The 22,952-nt window shown below is 40.3% G+C and overlaps 1 protein-coding gene across 2 annotated transcripts in view; it reads right to left on the bottom strand.

Moving 5' to 3' along the window:
* CCDC93 (coiled-coil domain containing 93) overlaps positions 1-5,254 on the bottom strand; it is a 54,463-nt gene extending 49,209 nt beyond the window's left edge. For both annotated transcript variants that reach the window (XR_009819463.1, XM_062005074.1), the window contains exons 1-3: positions 5,129-5,254; positions 3,850-3,963; positions 1,478-1,572 (exon numbers count right to left, since the gene is read on the bottom strand). Coding sequence is in view for 1 of the 2 variants with exons in the window: in XM_062005074.1 (XP_061861058.1) it covers positions 1,478-1,572; positions 3,850-3,963; positions 5,129-5,170 (251 nt within the window). In the remaining variant the exon portion in view is untranslated. The remainder of the gene's footprint in view (positions 1-1,477; positions 1,573-3,849; positions 3,964-5,128) is intronic.
* Between the last annotated feature and the right edge of the window lie 17,698 nt (positions 5,255-22,952).

Genomic DNA, 22,952 nt, shown 5'->3' on the forward strand with positions numbered 1-22,952 from the left:
AAGACCTTCTCCTAACATATGATTCCATGTTTATTTCAACCAAGCAATTAAATAATAGGACACCATCAAAACATCTTCAGAATAATCCTAAGGAAACACAACTGAAATTTTCCTTATCTGGGAACATCACAGAAGCACCGAACCCACACCAATATAAACATTACATGGCAACCAAAACAGCCTATGCTTGTGTGACTTTGAAGACTTCAGATTTACAAATAAATCATTGTTGCTGTTTTGGGAGTGGTGCCTGGGTTTTATTTTGCCAGTTTTGCATCCAGTCAGCTGGAAAAACAACGGAACATTTTAGAACAACTTAACTACTTCCTATTCTGCTGTTCTTAGGAATAGCAAAGATGGCAATTATAAACATTGTTCCCGCCATCTTCATTCTTAGTCTCTGCTTCATTCTCTGCACTTAATGCTTTATGTAGTTATCTATGATGACTTGAATGTGAACAAGTTTAATGGCAATAATTACAAATAATTTATTTTTAATTTTTATTAAGTTAGTCTTGTCAATGTAAATGACTTTCAGGGAAACAGCACAGAAAGATGTTCTTTTCAACTGTGTTGAACAAACAAGTCTCTTCATGCAACTGTAACTTGACAGGCAATTCTCACTTCCTGCAAATTTTAATTATGGCTCTTTTATCACAGAAACACATAAAGAAAGAATGTGGTTTAGAATGTATTCCATTTCCCAGCACAAACAATTTTTACAGCCTCCTCAATATAGGATTAGCTGGCTTATGAGCAAAGTCCACGCATAAGAAATTAATAAAACCAAAACAGTCTCATCAGGAAGGAAGTCCTCCTTCTCAGTATGGGCTAGGTAACTGTTTCACCAACAGTGTCATGCTTTAAATTCTGTTTGCTACTTAATGCCTACAGTTTCAACCCTGAACCATAAAGGAGAATCAGAGGTTATTTATATAGCAGAACTCCAGACAGAGAACTCAAGGAAGGTCTCCTAATGCTCCACTCCAGTTTCCAGCAGTGTGGTCTCCCTCTGCCCTTTGTTTTGGCCTCTGTATCATCCCCTTGTGCCAGCACAAGCATCTGTGCAGCTGCATAGGGAACTGCATCCAGGAACTGATTCATGTTAAAACAATTTTCCCCCTTTTTACTTTTTTTTTTGGTAGCTTTTAATCTGGATCAGTTCCCAATTCAGTTCAATGTGAAGCCACATAAATGCTTTCCCTGCTTAGTAGGGATATAAGAACATGGCAGTCCAGAAGGAATAGCACTGGGTTTCTTTTTTTCTTTGATTACGCTTCTTTCTGGCTATAAAGTTTTTCACACTAAAGTCTGCGAAACCCAGAAACCAGTGCAACGTTTGGCAACCCAGTAGTCTTGAAAAGCAGGAAACTTGGACTAAAAATCTTTCTTATTAACAAGCAAATACCAGGTAACTTCCCCCCACCCACCTGCTTCTTCTTTTCTAAGAAGAAAAAAAAATATATATCACACTTACATTTTTTGACCAATAGTAGAGTTTTCCTGAAACAATAAATTGACATCGATATCAAAGCTGCAGGTGGTGATACACCATGTCATGCCGCCTACCACCTGGCAAAGGAGCAGCAGTACAGTTAGTTCCATTTTAATCTGAAGAGGTAAAACCAAATACATCTTAAAGGCTTTATTTGCTTTACCTTAGTATTTTCCCCATTCCCAGTATTCTTATATAGAGTCTAAAAACATATTGATAGCATACAACACACCTATACAAGATGACAGAAAAAACCTAGCAGACAGTGACATTCTAAGTTCCTCCCTTAGCTTTATATCTTAGTTTTGAAACAGCTCTCAGATTTAAAAAAAAAAATAATAAACATGACAGTATGTTAAATGTCACGATCTTTAAAAAGTGACTGTATCAAATCGTTATCAAGGATCATCATTTCTGTATTCATATATTTACTTTTATGTCACAGAATCAGAGAATGGTAGGAGTTGGAAGGGACCTTTAGAGATCATCCAGTCCAACGCCCCTGCAGAAGCAGGTCCACTTAGGTCAGGTCACACAGGAACATATCCAGATGGGTTTTAAAACCTCCAGAGAAGGAGACTCCTCAATCTCACTGGGCAGCCTGGGCCAGGGCTCCCTCACCTCAACAGTGAGGTAGTTTTTCCTTATGTTTAAATGGAACATTTGTGTTCCAGCTTCTTTCCTTTACCCCTTGTCCTCTCACGAGATACAGTAAAAAAAAAAAGTGATGCCCCAACCTCCTGACATCCACCATTTAGATATTTGTAAATATTGAGATCCTCCCTCAGTCTCCAATCTGAACAGTCCCATTTCCTGCAGCCTTTCCTCATAAGGAAGACACTCCAGTCCCCTGATCATCTTGGTGGCCCTGCGCTGGACTCTCTCCAGTAGTTCCCTGTCCCTCTTGAACTGGGGAGCCCAGAACTGGACACAGGACTCCAGATGAGGCCTCACCAGGGCAGAGTAGAGAGGGAGCAGAACCTTCCTCCACCTGCTGGCCACGCTCTTCTTGATGCATCCCAGGATGCCATTGGCCTTCTTGGCCATGAGGCCACATTGCTGGCTCCTGGTTAGTTTATTCTTTGCTACTATTATTCTTTACTTGCTGATATATGAAACACCAAGTGCTAAGCACAGTATGAACATAGTAATGAAAATTTATGGAGAAATCTCTGTTTCAGGCCCTATCTATTCCTATAGATAATTAGGCATATTCAAACTCCTGAGCCATTTCATCAACTTTACATAAATTACATAAATAAAGATAACCTTGCATAACCATATGCAAGATAACCTAAAGGCATGCAAAGACAGAGAAAAGGGTATTAAAATGTAGAATCATGTAGCAACATAACACACCAAATCAGTTTGTTCTATATAAGATATTCCAATGTGTTACCCCCCTCACGTTCCTCTCTGAAACAGTTTAACCAGTATCCCTTTTATACTAGCAGCTAGATCATTTTCAATAGCAACGCTCAGCTTTTGTAAGGAGTAGACATTGTCTTTGCCAATGGTAACTCTGCAATTGTATTTAGGCAAGTATAAACCTGATGCATTCATTTATTATTGCATTCTAAGGCAGTCTGCTTCAACCTACTTTGTGTCTATGCCCAGCCTCGTGAGCAGCTAAGGTCAGTAACACCAAGCAGTTTGAAGAAAGTACAATTTCACTGCAAAGTAAGGCTGTCGCTAAGACCAAAGAAACAGCAGAAAACAGAGTCTGTTTCAAGGCTGCCGTAGTTCTGTGTTTTCAAACTTCAAGGATTTCTCACATCGTCAGCACTAAATCAATTCAGCAGTCCCTTTTCAACCTGAACTTTACTCACTGTCAGTATCTCATACTTCCTGTTTAGGACAATGAAAGTTTAAAATACGTGACATTCTAAAGATACATTAAAAACCAGCTCAAAAATAATCTCACTGTGTTAACTGTTCCATTCTTATACAGAGCTTCTCAAGACAAATACTTCCTCATTTTTCATTAATGGACACTTTGTAAAATTATCAAGTCATCTCCAAGTCTAGAGTCTTTCCAGCTATTTTAACTGCAGTTGAGAGATAAGCAAAATTCCCTGCACACGACTCTAACTTAGGCCATAACACACACAAGAAAGCACACCAGCAATTAGCTTGCACCTATTTGTCTCCTTTGAAACAGGTCCTGCTGCACAAAATCGTTATTCCAAGACTAAGGATGTCTATCTGTCTGAAACTGGGTCGTTTGCTTAATTATGTACATAGAAAAGCCTCATGTGTTACAAGTGCCCTTTTTTTTTAAGGTCATCTAGAACTGCTAAACTACCTAGTAAAAATATGTTATTCTCATACACCTGAAAAAGATTTGTTCTCACCTTGTCAAAGGGTGACAACCCCTTGATTCTTGCTCGAAAATACCCAGCAGCCACCAACAGTTCCAAAATTTCACTCAACTTGATGTTTTGTTCCTCATCTTCTCTTGTTTCAACCTGACAAATGAACAACACAACGTTCATTCAGTGTTCCTCTTTCATTCTGCAAATGAACAACTTCCAAACTTAATATAGACCACACGTCAGGGCAAATCTTGTCCTCCATTAGCCACTTCATGGTTAACTTGAGGGATATTTAAGATGTATGTGATGCATTTCTACATGGATTTTTTTGCACTAAGTTAAGTACTTTAATTTGCTTTTGCTGTTCAAACTCCTTGGGCACTGCTTGCCTCCACCTAGACAGACTGGTCCTATTGCCTTAAGACAGTTAATTTATTCTCCATTTTGCACATTTCTTTCAATTTCAGGGTTCACAAAATCATACACCTCAATTTAACGCTGCTATAGCCTTTTTACAAAGATGGGAAAAAATTCATGTGGCACTCCACTTTTTGGATAATGCAATTTTAAGCAAACTCCAAGCACGGCAGTAACAAAAAGTGAACTCTGACCGACAGCCTGGATAGTTTCAGTGCTCCAAAGCCTTATTACCACAGCAACCCTGTAAGAGTGCTTTTGTCCCCACGTTACTGAGCGAAACCCTGCAGCGTCAAGGATATACATTATTTATTAGAGACATCGAGCACCCGAACACCTCAGACCTAGGCCTGAGAGACAGCTAAAAGAGCTTTAGGCTTTGCCCTCAGGAGCTGCACGGACCCATCTACACACCCTCCCCACCTCCCTCTTCCACAAAATCTTTTCGACAACCTCCTCCTCTCCTCTCCCCATCCACTGAGCCCACGGAAACCTGAAAAGCCTCGCAAGTGGAGGGGACGGGGAAACGTAATGGTGCGCAGAAGGTGACCTACACAGGCGCTGCCTGTGGTCCCACAGGGCCTCCCCGGGAGCAGGGCGGAGAGGGGCCCGGCTCCCCACACCGCCAGGGTCTACTCTCCCGGGGCCGGGGGCCGCGGGCCGGGGAGGGCGCAGGGCCGAGCCCGCTGTCCGGCACTGACCCGCGGGCTCCTGCGCAGCCCCAGTGCGGCGGCGAGGGCCGGTCAGCGAACCGGCCCGCCGGGAGGAGGGAAGGGAAGGAGCGGGCAGGGGGAAGCCCAGTGCAGCGGGGCCGGAGGAACAGCAGGCGGCCGCGCCTCGCCTCGCCAGCGCCGCTCTGCCCGCGGCCGGTGGGGAGCTGGGAGAGACGCCGCTACGGTACCTCCTGGGGGGCCTGATACTCCTGTCCTCTGGGGACGACCATCGCCCTCCGTCTCCGGCAGCCTGCGCCCAGCCGCTCCGCCTGTCACGTCCGCTCCCCCCCGCCGCAACGCCCGAGCGAAGGGATGTTCCCAGCCGGCGACTGCCGGGTTCCCCCGCCCCCGCTCAATGGTTCGCCCGCACCCTCTTTGCGTACAAGCGCATCCGGGCCGTGCCATTCGCGGCCAAAGGGGTGCGGGGGAAGAGGGCGGGGGCTGCGCGGCTCCCCGGCGGCTCATGTGACTGACTGCATGGAGCGCAACCGCCGGAGCGCCGGCCCGCCCCCGCCTGCCAGTGTCCCCGTGCCCGGGGCCGCGGCTGGGCGGTCGGGTCGTTCCCTCATGGCCAGTCCTCTCGCGGCCCGGCTGCTCCCTGTACGCTTCCCCTCTGTTTTACCGGCGTTCGCCCTTCTCTTGTTTCACCTTTTTCCCCCCTCCCTTTTGCAAGGAGAGCCGAGGCCTCTCACCGGCGTAGAGACAAGTCATGGAGTGCTCCGTGACAGTGAGAGATGCCTCACGGCCCTGATGCCTCCCAGGGCACTGACATTCCTCATGAGCAGCAGGGTCTGGTTGAGTGACCTCACAGCTGAGGGGAATTTAACGGTATTTCCTCTGTCCTGCACACAGGTCCCGTGCTCCAGAACCATTGCAGCCTCTTCAGCCAGGGCTGCCTCCACCACTTGGCAGCAGCAGGGCCTGTGTATGAGCTCAGCTCCGTTGGGATCACGGGTGCCTGCTGGCAGGGACTGGGTGTGATGGAGCCTGGCCTCCCATCCCGCCGTTGTGATGAGTGTCTGTTAAGCTGTGCCCAGGCACTGCTTGGTTGCTAACACACTTCGGACTTGTGAATAAAATTACATCAATGCACAAGGATTTACTGGGTGATAACAGCCTGGTAGTAAACTGATCCACAGACTGGAGAGTAGCCTTTTCTTGTTCACAACAGCTTCAGAAGTACCTGACAGTGGTCTCTTTCAAGCCTACTTCTGGCATTCAGTTTATAGGCTCTTCACCTTCACCGTACACAGAGCAGTATAAAAAAATAAACTGTGTGTTAGGCTGTGACTAGAAACATCTCAGGGAGGCAAAGAAAAACGACATGAGAACGTTTCTTCTATCCTTTGGAGGGCAGCAGAGCACGCACAGGCCAGCCTGTTGTGACTGCTGCCCTGACTGAGTGATCCAACCAATCATAATACAAGCAAAAATACACCACACTAGCTCATGCCATGTACTGGTGTAACCACAGGCCACATCTTAATTAGAGTTGCAGAATACTCTTACGCAGCCCCAGAGGCTACCACGCTCACCAGAGCAATACAGGCCTTTTACTTTCTGTCTGCCTTCTCCTCACAAAGAACTGTATGACTCTATGTCGATTGTCATGGAGAGGAAGACTCAAACAAACAAACAAACAAAAACAGAGACAAGAAGAAGGGTTGAAACAGAACAATGTTAGGAAGGGATGTACATGACTTTCAGATGCAATAGCCAATGCAGGATGTTAAATAACTACTATAAAGAAAAAGAACTTGGAAAAAAAGGTTTCTGAGCCATGATATGGCCATAAAATTCACACAGAATCACGGAATGGTAGGGGTTGGAAGGGACATCTAGAGATCATATAGTCCAACCCCCTGCTAAAGCAGGTTCATCTCAATCAGGGAGCACAGGAACACATCTAGGGGGGGGTTGAAAACCTCCAGAGAAGGAGATTCCACACTCTCCCAAGGCAGCCTGTGCCAGGGCTCTCTCACCTCTTACAGTAAAATAGTTTTTCCTGCACGTTAATGAAAAAGGATAAATAAAAAGCCAAGGGTAGTATAAACTAAGATCTTAAGTAGTAACTGAGTATCAGAAAAGGGAGGGATCAAACCTACCCTGGAAAACTTAACTGTTTCTCTGGCTTTTTAAAGCATAGTAAAAGAAAGAGGAAAGACAAAGCTAATTAACTGCAATGGACTTTAAAACTGATGCAATGTGCACCACAATCACAAAGCTGACTTGAAATGATATAGTTACTTATACAAATGTAAGAGGGTATTTTAATTTGCTTTATGTCTGTGCAAACACAAGGACTGGAAACATTTTTCTCCCTTACTATAGAGGCTGGAATTTCCCTTCATCTGGTACATGGTTAGGAAATGGAAAAGGAAAGGCATGACAACACAAAAATTTATGTCTGTTGTCATTACAGCTCATCTTGGATGGCTTGAACCTCAATAATATAAGAAGTCATTGCTTCAAAATACCTAATTGTGATGCAAATTCAGCCAGTTATCCCAACAGAGCCACTGTCTCCTAGGACATTTGGATAATCAATCTTCTAAATACCAATTAGGTTTTAAAAAGCCCCAAGAGGGGTACTGTCTAAAAATGAAAAATCTTTCCTTCAGATCTTTAGATTTTAGGCTTGCAAGTCTCTAGCAGGTTCAGCTTTAGTCTTTGCTTTCCTTTTCCCTGCTCTAATTTGGTCTGTGAAGGTAAGCAAGCTCTGGCTCTTGGTGCAGCTGCTCTGAACAATCCTGTCTTGATTCTTCAGTTTCATTAATCTTGATCCCATGAAGCTGAGCTAAAGAGCTTACTCCTTTTTTCATAACCACAGTATTTATTTCACTGTTCAGCCTGGACTTCTGATAACAGCAGACTTGATCACTGCTGAAAACGTGGCCATAGCTTTCACTGTATCTTTTAGTACACATTTATTTTGTCTCATAACAAGAGTTAAAACATGAGATGAGGTTATAAAAGCAACTGCAAGGGCTTGACTTTGTTGGGCAGACACAGTTAGATAAATAAATAGATAGACTTAAGTAAGTCTTCAAAAACTTTTTATGCTGAGAAGGCCTAAAAGACAAATTTAATTCCATAAATTCAGCATAATAGATAAAATAAAGTAAATATAACTCCCTGTGCAGCATATTTTTTCTTAGAGTACAACATTCTTTTATGTATGTCATAAAGCAAAGTGTTATGGAGAGATCTTGGAGTAAATGGAAAGAGTTCCAGTGGTTACATTGGGCTGTGGGCCTCAGTTATGCCATGGCTGCCCCTTCTGAGCTGCCATCCTAGTTGCAGAAGAAGCTGAAGCTATCTGTATGAGACTGAACCGAAGTCTTCCAAAGACAGTATCAATTTTTGCATTGTGTTCTGTGGCTCACATCTTGCATGAGCTCTGTTTCCAACCCTGCACAGAGATCACTTCCATCCTGATCCATAATGAAATTACTTCTGCCATGCTTTCGATCTACATTTCTGGAATTAACAGTACTGCCAGGCACAGCGGCAGTGTCTTCCTCTGTATTCATTTATTCTTCTTTCTTTGTTGTCTTGGTTGGATCCCATCTCCTTCCAGTTATTCAGCCCCTCCTTTGTCTATTGCTTCAGAAGTAGTAGTCAGGAGGAACCATTCAGTAGGCAATTTCAAATTCCCAATTATCATCTGTGGAAATGAGACTCTGCACTGTGAAATGAAAAAGTCACAGACCTGTTACAGTAGCCATTGCGTTAGAGGCTGCAGCAGACCATTGCATCCCATCAGACAGGCTGATATGTTTTGCAAGGTATAGTGCCCTTTCAGCAATCACATATAACATTAAATGGTGATGTTTAAAACATGCCCATTCTCACATCCATTGATGACATCTGGAAGGTACGTTCCAGACAAGATCCTCTTCAGCCTGTCTCCTGAACGATTCCTGTTCTCAGCATTTAACAGTTTAAAACATAAGGGGAGACAAGAAGATATTTTTCTTGAAACTGATGTTTGTGTCATTTTTAATAGTCTTTTGTTAAGATTGCCAATATTAAGACCGTCATTTTTAGCTCTACCACGCTGTTAGTTCATCCTAACCAAGCCCAAGGCAAACATAGGTAAAACAGGTGGGAGTAAAATGGATGAGAAAATGGAAGAAACTCCTGTTCGTGGTCACCTGGATGATACAGTTAGCAAAAGGCAACACAATAGTTCCTTTTTTAAACAGGAGGAAGAGGAAACACTTAATGGCCTGTGGAATTTGTAGAGGATAAGGCAAGACAATGAAAATACAGTCTGTCTGGAGAGTAAGAGAATATTATAACAAAGCATGTGATTAATTAAGATTTTTTACCAGAATCCTCTTTTGTGGTGTCATGATTCTGGTCACATCACTCAAAAGACTGGTGGACAGAATATTCAAGTAACTAGCCCTTTTGGGTACTTTGATATTTGAGAAGCTTCAAGAGGCTTGATTTTCAGAATGCCTACTGTGCCCTCTTCAAAAATCAGACTACTGAGGAGTTTCTGTTTCTACTTTGTTGCACGTTGCAAAGTCCAGGGAAGGACAGGCACAGATTAATTGTGCCCGTAGTGATGTCTGTTTGGAACAGTGACGTTACACGTCTCTTCTTAAAGTCTCTAGCTGTTACAGTCAAGAGAAATTAATCTATGGGAGAATGAAGTTGGTTTTTCTGACTCACATATCATCTGTGGAACAACTAATTAATTCTGACTCATCAAGCCTTTTCTTGAGAAGGTACAAGAAGATGAGAACAATTGCACTGTAAGTGCGTCACACAGTCCTCGATTTGGGCCAGGATATTAAATTTCAGATGGCAGCTCTGTAAGTAATGCAGACAGAGCACCAGGAAGAAATGTTTTGTTTCATTTTTATAGTTAGCAAATCTGATTTGGAATTTTTGGAAAACAAAAGAGCCCAGCAACTTATAATATACTTTCAAAAGGTAAAACTTTTGCAAAGAGAATCACAGTCTAAGATTTATTTGATGCTTAAACAACAAAAGAACATAAGTTGTTGGATTACTGGCTATCTTGGAACAAATCCTTACTAAGGGGCAGAGGTATATATTTTCATGGTGGTTGTTTTAGGCCAAATATATGGATATAGACCTTGCCTTTTACATGTCATAATAGTACAGCACATCCTTCACTTGAAATAATGGTAAGAATGAACAGTTAACTTCTGTGACAGAGTCAGATAATCTGAAACAGTAACAGACTTCTCACAGGTACACCTCACTCCTGACAGAAAGACAATCTAATGTGGAGGAGTTTCTTTGGCTTTTTTTTTTCTTTGTCAATTTTTGTGAAACAGAATTGAAAAAGCAGAGAAGATGTAAGAGGAGTGAGGGAAAATATCAGTGATGTTGAGGTAGTATAGACGGAAAAGCAGAGATACAAGGAGAGCACTTGAAGTGTAACCTAGCACAGCACTAAACAAAAAGGAAAACAGGCTGAAGACTGAGTGGAACAGCATATGAAGTACTGAACAAAGAAATTCCCACTTATCTGATTCCTGGTTTATTCAAGGAAACAGGACTTCACCTTTTGTGTGAATTACAAGCACTGCATCAACATTTTTTTCACTTCATTAACTTTATAATCTAAAGTATTTTTTTAATGGGAAAAAAAGGGATGAAAACTGTTACCTTTTATAAATCCTCCATCATCTTATACTAATGTCTCATTATGAGTCTGATAGCACAACTTTAAGGTACCCAGGATCACTGAGAAACTACTTTACAATGCAACTTGTCTGCAGAAAAAAAAAATTAGCTGTCTGAGTAGTCATCAGGTTTAACTTGAATAATTTATACATGTATGTGTTCTGGACTGAAAGAGTCCCACAGAGCAATGTTTTTTAAGGGTTTTGGCCTGACTGCAACTTAACCCTAAATGAACAAACTTTGCTACTGTTCAGTCCTGCTCCCTCCTTCTTCAGACTGCTTCTAAGCAGTGGATTCTGGCATGATCCAAAACTACCATTAGAACAACATACCTTTTTAAGAATCAAATCTTGCTGACACCAAGGCAAACCCTTTGACAAATGGTGGAAGAGCACCATCTGGTGACACCAGGCACATTGCTGTATTCTGCTGCCATTTAGGAAATATGTTTGTGGTGTACAGCCTGCGTTTTGGAAAGCCTGTCTCAATGTGCTTTAGTATGTTTGAATTCATTATTCAATTATGAATAAGGAGTACAAGAGTGATCATCCTGAAAACAAATCTGAGCTGCCAGTGACCTTATCTCTGCTGTCCCTTAAATCACTGAGAAGTTCTTGTAGTTTGAATCAAACATTTTCTGAATTGTTCTGAGCCTTTTTTTTTTAGAAGGCTTTGGAGCAGATTTTACGGGCATCATGAAATGCAGTCCCAAGTTTTATTACACTGGACATTTCAAGGTTTTTCTGTGTGTGATCCAAGTATTTTCTTACAGTGTTCAAGAAACTTGGCTTAGCTGTCTTTTCAAAGATTTTCTTTTTCCACAGAAGCAATTGTTAAGAAAAATGAATTACCTTTTGCCATTCTAACTATTCAGAGGTAAGGAAAAAGGATAACTTTTAACCTGACTATTATTTGAAAATCACAGCTAATTTCAGCAGAAATTGAACCTGAATATGTTAACAAATAAAATACATGATTTTTCTGAACAGGTTCTTTTTTATATTCATGATGGCACCCGTTTCATTAAAGTTCAAGGGCAAGTTAATGTGAGTTTAGTTAGGAATTAATAAAAGCAGTTAGTGATTAATAAAGCAAAATTAATTAAAAAGTGGTATCTCCTGCTTCCTCCCACCATCTTGCAGCACTGGGATGGTAAACCTTCAGCCTGAGATGCCATCTAAAAGTTTTAAGTTTGTTTCAATGTGAGCACACTGTAGCAGAAACACCCAGCTGGTACGTCTACTGTTTTGTGCAGTGAGGGATATTGAGGAAGATTGTAGTAGTTGATGAGTTGGAGAAAATGACTTATACTAAATAGCAGCCTTGAAAATAGGTCTGTTATTGCCCAAAAGAGTGAGGAGGGAAAAAGTACATCTCCAAAAACTTTAGCTTCCAATTTGTGCAAGACTTCTAAGGCTTCTTAGAGTGCAAGAAGTCAAATATAGAAGGCAAGAGAGGCCCAGAAGTCCCAGGCTCTATATCAGTTGTTGAAAAAACATCTAGTAGGATTACATTCCCATTAAAGGTTCGTCAAATTCCATGCTCTCTGCAGCTTGGAAGAAGCTATCAAGTACAGACAGTAAGCAGTTTACATTGATTCATGATAGATTTCCGTCCTTTCATCAGCAAGACCAGATGCTCACTGCAGCCACGAAGGTGTGTGTTTACAATTGAGAGTCAGCTTCAGTGGGGGTTCTTCCTTTTAGAATCAGATATCTGCAACTCAGTCTTGGCAAAGGTCTAATGTCACATACCAGAAGGGGAAGATTCCTCTTTGGCTGATTTACTTGGTCCAGACAAGATTATTTCCTTTTCTTTGTGCCATGGAGCCATACTATTGCCATTACTTGGTGCATCTGCAGTCATTCATGTGTCAGCTCAGTTTGGGAACAGCCATCAATGCCTGCTTTACCTTTATTCTGCATATCCTGCTTAGTTGCAGTCATATAGGTAACATCAGCTCTCAGTGCTACCTGCTTCTTTTTCCCTTCACAAGTGCTATCATAAAAGAACCAACTGACTTGAGCTTGGATCTCTTTGAAGCTGTTTTGTTGCCAATTAAAGGACAGGCCACTTAAAAAAAGAAACCTCCTTTTGGGTTTAGCATCATTAGTGTTACTAAACAATGAATATTCAAAATTCAGTCTCTGTAAATAACGTTATCAATTTAAATCAGGTGGTTTCATATACCAAAATCATGTATCAATACAAAGGTTTTCCTATCTGGTTTTTGGTGGGATTTTCTAGGTTTTGCATCCTTGGAGATGTTTTTTTTCCAGCAACAACATAATGAAGAAAACCTTTCTTGATTGTTTCTTAATTCAAACAGAGACTTTCACCTAATCTCTTGATTATAGGAGCTCAGCTTTAAACAAACATGGAATATTGCAAGGCCCATTAAAAAAAAATAGGGAGAATTTGCAATGCCTTATTTCACAGTTTCCCATTCTTTTGCAGGGCCACTTAGGACAAAGATTTACCTCTAAGGTTGTTAGCATTTTTCTTATCAGTCAACTCAAAAGCAGGAGTTTGGCTGACTCCAGTGACTGTGTTGGATTTTTTTTATACTTCAATGCTAATGAGGTCTTTTTGTTGTAGAATTCTCCTAGCAATTTCTCCACTGTCTTCAGTAGTTCATATTCTTGTAAGTTTGAAACACTGGAAGTAATATGTTTGGAGTTATACTGCATATCCCCAAAGCATAATGTTATCAGTGACTATGCCTCCTAGAAACTCAAGGTGAAAGAGGATATCTTGTAACTTCCATGACTTTTGAAAACGGGGAAAAACATATTATAGATGCACAAACATCTGGGCTACACCATATGCTGACCAGTCTAGTTTGTTCGGAGTGGCTACTAAAGTCACAGCTCATGCACAAAGAAACTGTTAAAAGCTCCAGCAAGCTCTGCTTCCTGTTGCTGCTGCTCTCTTTCTTGGGATCCATGTTGCTTTTGCTTAGTAAAAGAAGTAGATAGGTAACTACCTCTTTTCTCTTAGATCTGCCTCTGTGGAGGGACTATAACTTCTTTAAGCTTCCCATGTCTTGCTACTGCTCTCAGAACTCACTGGTACTCCTTTAGCACTGTACCTCTGTATGTGACCACCTGCAATTGCAGAGACGTGTTACTTCTCATATTCAGATGAAAATGCCATCCTATGAAATCATCCATTCCCTGTGGACTTAGAAGAAAGTACTTCCTTTGGCTTTGGGAAGCCCAGTGCTGGTGGGGTGCTGAGAGCTGAGCAGAGAGCACTGAGCAATGCTATAAATTGGCAGTTCAGCACAGTCCAGGTGAAGCAAAACCGACCAAATCTAGTCGCTGCCTCTAGGGGAGTTGCCTCCTTTAAGTCAGGGACTGTAACTTCCACAGAGAGAATAATTAACCTTTTACCTTGACTATTGTTCTACTGAGCTTAAAGCCACTTCTCTACTTCTCTATCTCCACCTCTTCTGGCCAGACTCCCTCCCAGCTCCCTTTCTGCTGCAGATATAAAGAAAAATCTGATAACACATTTTCTTTTTTGTTAGTCTCTGCTTCCCTAGCAGGCTGCCTTGAAGTCAGTCCTTGTGCTATACTTCTCCCTTTGTACAGCAGAAAAAAAACTCTGCAATTTTGTTTTTTATTTAGAAAATAGGATGAAATGAGCTACATATGCTGTATCAGAACATCACATCAGGTTTCAACTGCCTTTAAGTCTGGAAATGTATATAAAGTGAAGCAGCATGCTCCACAGTTGCTTAGAGAAAACAAGTCTGTGTTGATCTGGGAGAGAGAGAAAAGCTAAGTCTGCTTTCAGTAAGATGAAGTGACCTGGATATTCCAAAGTGAGGTGGGAAGCAGTGGCTCTCATGCTGTGCTGGTCATAAGTACCAGTGATTTCCTATGAACTTGCTAGCAGAACTTCAAATGTTGAGTCAGTTCTGAAGGCATTCTGGCTTACAAAAGTTTGCCTGCATATCTGCTGAATGTGCAAAACAGTTCATGTTTGTAGGAGAACATCCACTTGATTCATAGGAGAAACGAAAGGACATGGTGAAAGGGTTCGTCGGAACAATTCTTTTAAACACTTTGTGGAGAAAGAAAATATAAAGAGAAAAACCCCACATCTCTGTCCCTTGACTGTGGTCAGCTCTAGACTAACCTCTTTCCAAAGTGTTTCACTTAACTCCCTCAATTTAAAAGTATTGTATTCCCTGTCTCATACAGAAGCTTTTCAGGCAATCTGGACATGAGTGTTACCATTAATTCCATTTTTTTCTACCAATCTAGTTGCTCTGGGGGATGTTGTTCTACTTGGGAACTGGCATGGTAGTGTTCCATCCTGATGCTTTTCCACTGAATTCCATATCAAATTCACACCATTTATAAGGCAAAATAAATGCCAGGTCTGCACTTCACATAGTATCTGAAAAATCAAGCTACATTTTTTTCTGCCATGTAGTTCATAACTTAGTTTTGATAGCAACAGATACCCTGAGATTAGGATTGAACTGCAATTTTATTGCTAAAGCATAAGGTGAGATAGACTGCATGTTGCTTTTTTTACAGGTGTATTGATTATCAAGCCTTTTAATTAAAAGAAAAAAAATCACAAAAACAAGGAGACAGTAAATGTTGCCATGGGGAGTGTGTTAGGATTTGACTTGCTTCTGACAAGATTCTATCCCTGGCACTGCAGAAGTAAACTAAACTATTTGTAATAAATTTATATAATGGTGTAATATCTGCATTCACCTTTCAAGCCCATTACATTAACCAAGCACATTTAGTTTAATCTTCAATTATCACTTTAGCATGCACAGAAGTTTTAATGACAGTCTCATCCAAAACCTGCAGAGATCAAAGTCCTCTGTTGCTTATATTGCATCAGGCCAAAGAGTTAAGTCATTGAGTCAAATCTGGATAAGTGTACATAGGAAGTAATAGAACATGTTGTGCTTTTACAGACTTCTTATTTCTACCTGAAAATAGCACTTTTTTCCCTATTTTTAATTTTTTTTTTCATATTCAAACTCTATTTTTATGAATTCTGAGTCTTTATACACAGCCTTGAGTTGTTTGGGGTTTTTTTTCTGTATGCAACCCAATACCCATACTGAATGTATTTCTATTTGTTAAACACAATGAAAATGCCAGCATAAAGTAATTAGACTGGAAGGAACTACCTGACATACTGAATGACAAGAGCTGATGATCCATCTGGTCCAGTCCTCTCTGCCTAATCAGCTGCCAGTGCTTCCAGTGCACAGAATGAGAGATGTTATAATTACTGATTACTTTTCAAGCTGTTCCTCTAGGTTCCTTTAAGCTAAGTGGAAAAGATGGGGTTTTCCAGGCTCTGAAGGAATATAGGGCAGTAGGGCTGTGAAAGGGTACATGAAAAAGGCTTTCTCTTTAGAGCAAAAGAATGATAGAATTACTTAGGTTGATGTTGCTGGAGTGGCCATTAGTCAGTGGCCATTTTAATGCTTAATTTAGTAGGAGCACGGCATCTTCTAGTGGTAGCATAGTGTCCTGTGAGTCACAAGCCTTATGGGCAAATGTTTCCCTCTTGTTCTTTACAGCACATTAAAACGTGGAAGAGTGAAGTGCTATGGCAATCAATATCTGGGTGCACCACAGATGTTTCCCAGGCTTGCAGTACAGGTTCTTTTCTTTTACAGCAGATGGCAGTGAAGTTAAACAAATGGGTGGAAAGAAATCCAGAAAGTGTGGCTTGCCTTCTGGATGGTGATGCTGCAGAATGCTCATAGAGCTCCATGCATATTCAGAAAGTGCAAGGTTCATTTCCAGCGAACAGATCACTCGTGGCACGTTCAATTAGTACAAAAAATTACTTCATCTCATGTTCATTTTGTTTGTGATGTTTTGGGTCACAGAGACCGCAGAGCAGATAGAATCTGTTCTAATGTCTTTCTTTCTTACATCTATATTTAAAACCTGTGCATAGCTGAACAGATGAGGATGAAGCTCAGTTTCAAGTGAGTAAACTTTTATTCTTTATTATGTATCATGTACTACATCTGAGAGAGTGAAGATATATCACCATGGATTGCTTTAAAATTTTTTAAATGCCTCTTATTTTCTTAACACCATAAAAATCTGCTTGAAAGGGTTAAGAAGATATGAGTTTAAAGGCAAAAGAACAAAGGGATTGAGAGTAAACTTTTACAGTCCTGCTTTACACTATAAATTGATCTCAGTTCTGGTGGAAGGATGGGAGAGAAGGATGCTTGTTTTCCATTTTCCAGCAAGAAAACGATGGAGATGTCAGTATAGATATTTGATTGCATCTTTTAAGTTCCCTGTCTAAAGTGAAAAAAGAGATGAAAAGATAGTAGGGGTATCTACTTAATGTCATAAATATCTTAGTTCCATAGCAGTGTCATGAAAACATGCTTGTGGGGTTTCTGATGATAGACCATCAAATACAGTGTCTATTTCCCTTATTTACTGCTCAGTGCTTGAGCCACCTGAGGAAACCCAGCACAATTCTCTCTCCCACATACCAAGGTAATTACTCAATCCTGTATGGTTATGCAAAGCACTGGAAGAATGCCTTGCATATAAGGTACTAAAGGCCCAGATCTTCATTTCAAAACCTGTTTGAGACATTAGCAAGCTCTGGCTGAAGTCCTCAGCTATTAATAGTGCTGATGTGAATGTCAATACTGTGACAGCCAAAGAACCTCTCTTGTCCCCCTCTTTATGGCCATTAATTCTCTGCAACATACACTTGGACTCTGCAGTTTTGTTCCTAGGAGAGGTATCAAGCTGGGACTGCTCAGGAAAAAGAGGGCTTCAAGGCCACTCTCAGGAGTTTGATAGCTCTTACTGTAGCATGCATAACTACCTATTTTCTTTTCAAACTCATATTTACACATACTGTGGTCTGAATATGCTTTCAGTCTTCCAGTTACATTAGAATTTTTGGTTAAAAATGTGCACGACACCCAGCAGACATATCTATAACAAGCAAGGGCACAAGTCTCAACCACTTGTGAAGAAGCAGCGTTCTTAATCTGTCAATCAGTCCGTGCACAACATGCACAGAGCATCAATTGCTTTTTAGGTTATTTACTGTGACTTATGTATCTGCCAATAAATCTAAAATACAGGTCAACGAATATGTAGCTCAAGTAAATCCATAAATGCAGCAGAAAAGCTTCGCTACTCTACCTCAGATTGCCAAAGCTGAGGTCATTTCCTTGTTGTGAAAAATACTGAGGTCCATAAATTATTTTTATCACCTCTGGGGCAATGCAAACTGTTTCCCACAGATGCTGAAAGTATGATATGTTTTTTATGTAATATCAGAACACCAGTTTTACACAGGTCTTAAAATACGAGGTCCAAGATTCTGCTTATGCTTTAAGGCCCCAATTCAGCAACATATTACAACAGATGCTTCAGGTCCTGACATTAAACACGTGCCAAAGTGCTTTGTTGCATAGTCATAGGTTGCTGAATTGGAGCCTAAAGACTAAATCTTTTTTCCCACGAAAGTCAGAATTTACCTTCCATTTTCCTTCAAGGCAAACAAGATATTTATTAAAACATAACATAAATAAGCATTTTAAATCAGTAAAAAAGGCTCATCTTTCAGAGATTGCTGGGTGAGCAATAGCTCTGGAGTTAAACCTGGCACAAAAGCTGACATATTTTTTTGAAACAGTTTCACTGGTGTTTACTTAAGATTAAGTTACCACTCACTGATTCCACAAAGAAAATAAAAATACCTTGAATGTGTAAAGAACATAAGCATGAATGGTGAACATCCTACAGAGAACTTTGGAGAAAACACCACTGAATTAACTTACAGTACATTTGTTAAACATGAGCAGCTCTAATAATGACATTTCATTTAACAATGCCCTTTGTCTTTTCAGTTCATCAGTTACCTATTTCAGTAATGAACTGCAGTCATACCATTCTGATTTTCTCCTAATGTAAAGGCTGAGATCACTTCACTTGCAGTGGAGCGTGATGCTATTATTCTGTTTGTGGCTTAGGGGAAGAAAAAAAAAGCTATAGAATATATCACAATTGTAATTGGCTAACAAATATCAAAGTCTGTGATATGGGGAAGGGTACCAATAATTTCCATTAGCTTTTCATGGAAACAAGTGAAATTTTTCTTTTAAGAAGAGAAAGAAAGCAAAAAAAGGGAGAAATGGCTGAAAATACTCCATCTATTTCATGAGCAGAACTGTAAGTGTTCAGCTGGGAAAAAAAAATGAGCCTTGCATTAAATGTTATTTTAATTTTTTATCAAGAGTCCATGCATAGAACTTAAGAGGAATGTCTTCAGTTGGGCTGAATCATCTCAGTCGCAAAAAATAAAGTGGACTTGTCTGCCCCATTTAAGGAGGATTTTCTAAAGAGCTAGAGGAAGTCAGATTAAATGGATAATATCCCACTTTGCTCTATGTAAATACAAGGCAAATATAAAAAACATCATCTATCTACTTGATATGATCTGTATATCTTACAAAGGGTAATGGAGACTGCTTTCACTCATTTACCTCTTTTTGGGGTTTCTTAAAACTTCAACGGCTTTTTCATTGCTTTTCTAGCTGCAAGAGAGGCATTTCAACCAGGCTGCTCTTTTCACTTTTCCATTCACCGTATTCAAAATATTTCCAGAGCTCACCAAGAGCATTTAATTAGCAGAGACTGGTGCCCAGCACTTCATAATCTTTTCCTGACTGAACCAAATCTGCACAATTTACAATAGATCTTTGGAAAGCCGCTTTTTACCGTGTGCCGCATCTATAGATCTCTCTCAATTACCCACAGTAAATTTAGGCATTGTACAAGAGCAAATTTTACAGTCCATGAAGAGATGAAGTGAAATCTAGATGAAATTCATTGTGACAGATTCTCAGTTAGTGCCCTGATGTGTCTGTATTACAGAAGATAGACATTCTATTAGCATGGAAGCTCCCATAATGGACTGTGAATCATTTCAGGTAATAGAGATGCCAACTGGAATGACTGAAAAGCGCTATTGAATTCCATTAGAGCTCTTTGTTTTTAAATCAGTCATTTCTTTGTGAATATCCAACTATATACTTCTTGACCCTAGCTGAGAGTAATAATTGTGAACTAATATTACAAAACATTAATCTGAGTTACTGTTCAATTAATGTTTCTGCTCGAGGGTTATTTTTATGCTGCAAATGTGAAGGAGACCGTGGCTTCTATTACAAATATGTATTTGGACTTGAGCTAGTGCAGAATGCAATTTTCAGTTATATTTCTGTCTCCACTGTATTCAGTCTCATCTCATTAGCTGTAAAAAGACTCAGGTATTGGCTTTTCTTTTTCCGAAGTCATCCTACCAGAATAAAATAACTATAATCAACAAATCTATAAAGATAAACATTTTTATAAGGGATGCCACAAATAGTCGTCTTTCATTTAGGTGCTTGGTTAATTATCAGCAAAATAACTATCACCATATCCTGTTACCCAAACAGCCCCACCTTATCTATCAATCATGTATGATTTATCAGACTCGATAATTGCTTGGATAATTAACACAGAATTTGGGTTTACTCAGTGTGCTGAAACCTCAGAAATGCTTGCATAATTGCCATTTGTGTAGTAGATGAAGTTATGAATAATTCTTTTTCACGTAACTATGAAGGCTGGATTGCAGGCAGCACATATTTCCTCAGCCATTGCCATTAATGCAGATGTCATGTCATACAAGTGCTAGGGCATTGTCACATATTAACTATAGGTCTGTAGTTAAAGTAATTAAAATACATATCTACAAAAAGAAGGGGGGGGGAATCTTCCCCTTTGTTTGTAAGTACTGCATGCTTCTTTCATGAGGAAATGCAGAAAGAAGATTGAAGGAAAATTAGTCTACTCAGTACAGTGGCAACGGGATTTGAATCTCAGTAATATTCACACATAAATCCTTTGGGATGACTTTAAAAAGAGTAGGCTCTGTATCTTCCATCTACCATCATCTATTTTCACATCAGAATGAGCAACATTATCCTTATATGCTGGAGTATCTGTGTCTACAGCTTGAAAATGAGACTCTCCTTAATGTTGTAATGACAGGTGTAAGATTAACTTTGTTAGGTGTCTAGCCACTCATGCAAACTAAATTAAATTAATGGAACAAATTTCTCTCATAATTAAGATAAAAATTCATGTCAGCTGTAACCTTGCTGTACACTAATTATATACAAATGATTTATCATCTGCTTCGCCCAGAATATTAATCCTCAACTCATTGATAACTGCAGCCAGTGTTAAGAGATGAGAGTTGATTAACTATGACAGATTGGGCAACCGCAGTACCAAGTGCCTGAACAACCAGTGAAACCAATAATATTCAAATAGCACTTCTTATTTAAAAATGCATTCCCATGGAAACAGATGCATGTTTAATGAGGGATAGGGAGATTATTTCAGTAATGAATGATATTGGAACAGTGGGCAGAACCAATCAATAATAATTAAGCCCTTAGCCCGGTTAAGATACGGTTCTATAAAGCAGGTTATATACACATTAGCGAGATACTAGTTGGGGCCATGTTACTTCTAACGTCTTCATGCGTTGCTGTTATTTATTTTTCCTGTTGAAGGAGGTATTGCATAGTTTACAGATGTTAAAAAGCCAATAATCTAGTCTTTTCTCCCACCAGTTCTAATAAAAAGAAGAAGAAATTGATGCCGCCAACAGTTCTTTGAAAGTCCAAACGGAAACTCCTGTGATAACTGTGCTTTGGGAAATTTCTTCATGAAAGAAGCATCATCTGTTAAACAGACACTCTTTGATATCTCAGGATATGACATAACTTTTTTATTTTTAATGAAAATTTTGCTTTTTGGATGAAAAGCATTAAAATTAACATGTAACCTTTAAGAAAAAGATATTTGCTTTTGGGTGTATTTTTTTTAGAAGGTGATAGGGTGTCTTGTGGAAGATTGATAGTTAATAATGTATCCTTTAATGAACAAAAAGTATGCAAAACTCCAGACATTTTGAAGATTTACAGGTTTGATCTTGGGTTTTTTAGTACTAATTCTGTCTCCCCAGGACACCTTTTTTAAACTAATTGGTCACCGAGACTCCAAGAATCTCTGTCAGAATGAAGAAGAAAGCCAGCCTTGTACCTACACATTAATAAGGCACGACCAGCAAGCTGCATGAACTGAGTAACATTGCTATAAATGAATTATTTCCCTGCAATTTGGTGTGTCTGAAGACGAGTTACATATGGAAAGGAAACCTAATTGTTAAGATAAAAGTGAAGGCAATTATGAAGTTAACACAGAGTGTGAACCTGTTACTGACACTGGCAAGCTCGGATGAGCCACTTGAAGTGCTGCTTGGCTTTGGGTGCAGATGGGACAGACGAGGTGATACTTTTTTCTGTAGTGCCCAGTGACAGAAAAAGGGGTAATGGACATAAGCTGGAACACAAAAAGTTTCACTTAAACACAAGGAAGTTGAGGTGAGGGAGCCCTGGCACAGGCTGTCCAGGGAGGGTGTGGAGTCTCCTCCTCTGGATGTTTCCAAACCTGTCTGGACACATTCCTGTGTGACCTGATCAAGGGGAACCTGCTTTAGCAGGGGGGGCTGGACTGGATGATCTCTCTCCCCACCATCTATGATTCTCTGATTCTAAGTCCTGGCCTTCAGTTGACAGAGATGAGAGCTGGAGAGGGGTCTGCAGAGCAACCCTCCCAACCAGGCATTGCAATCAAAACTCAAGCTTTCCTGGTGACCCAAGTGGTGTGATTCTGGCACAAAGGAACAAAATGCAAGACATTGGCTCCTATCCTATTAGCTGCTTGGTGACTGGATTTTAAAAGATCCAGCCTTTCTCAGACTGCTAATTCTTAGTAGGAAGATACCTCTTCTTTGGCACTGGAATGTCTTATTTCACATAGGCTACATAAGGATTATATTTTAAATGTGAATTTGAGCTCTTTCTTGAGATCACATATTCCTCAGCATCCACACAGGTGCTCTTGTATAAGTAGCTCCAAAGCTTGGCTTGGATGAAAATTTAAGCTCTTACTACTGACTGTAGAGGCAGCTGCATGCCAGCCCACCACAGAGACACAACAGATGGTGTGCTGCAGGTTTGTCAGTGCTTTGTAGTGGCATTACAGGTTGCTATTGAGCAGACAAACCAGGCTACCCCCTAGAAATATTCAGCATTGCACATAGCCTGAGCTTCAGCTGCCAAGAGAAAAAAAAATACAAAGAACTGAAATACCAGAACTCAGCCATTCCAGCTCTGCAGTCTCAACACTTGGACAACAGATGAGAGGCTGCTTTCTACCTGCCAGTATAGACTCA

This window comes from Colius striatus, chromosome 11, assembly GCF_028858725.1.
Source record: "Colius striatus isolate bColStr4 chromosome 11, bColStr4.1.hap1, whole genome shotgun sequence".
Lineage (NCBI taxonomy): Eukaryota > Metazoa > Chordata > Aves > Coliiformes > Coliidae > Colius > Colius striatus.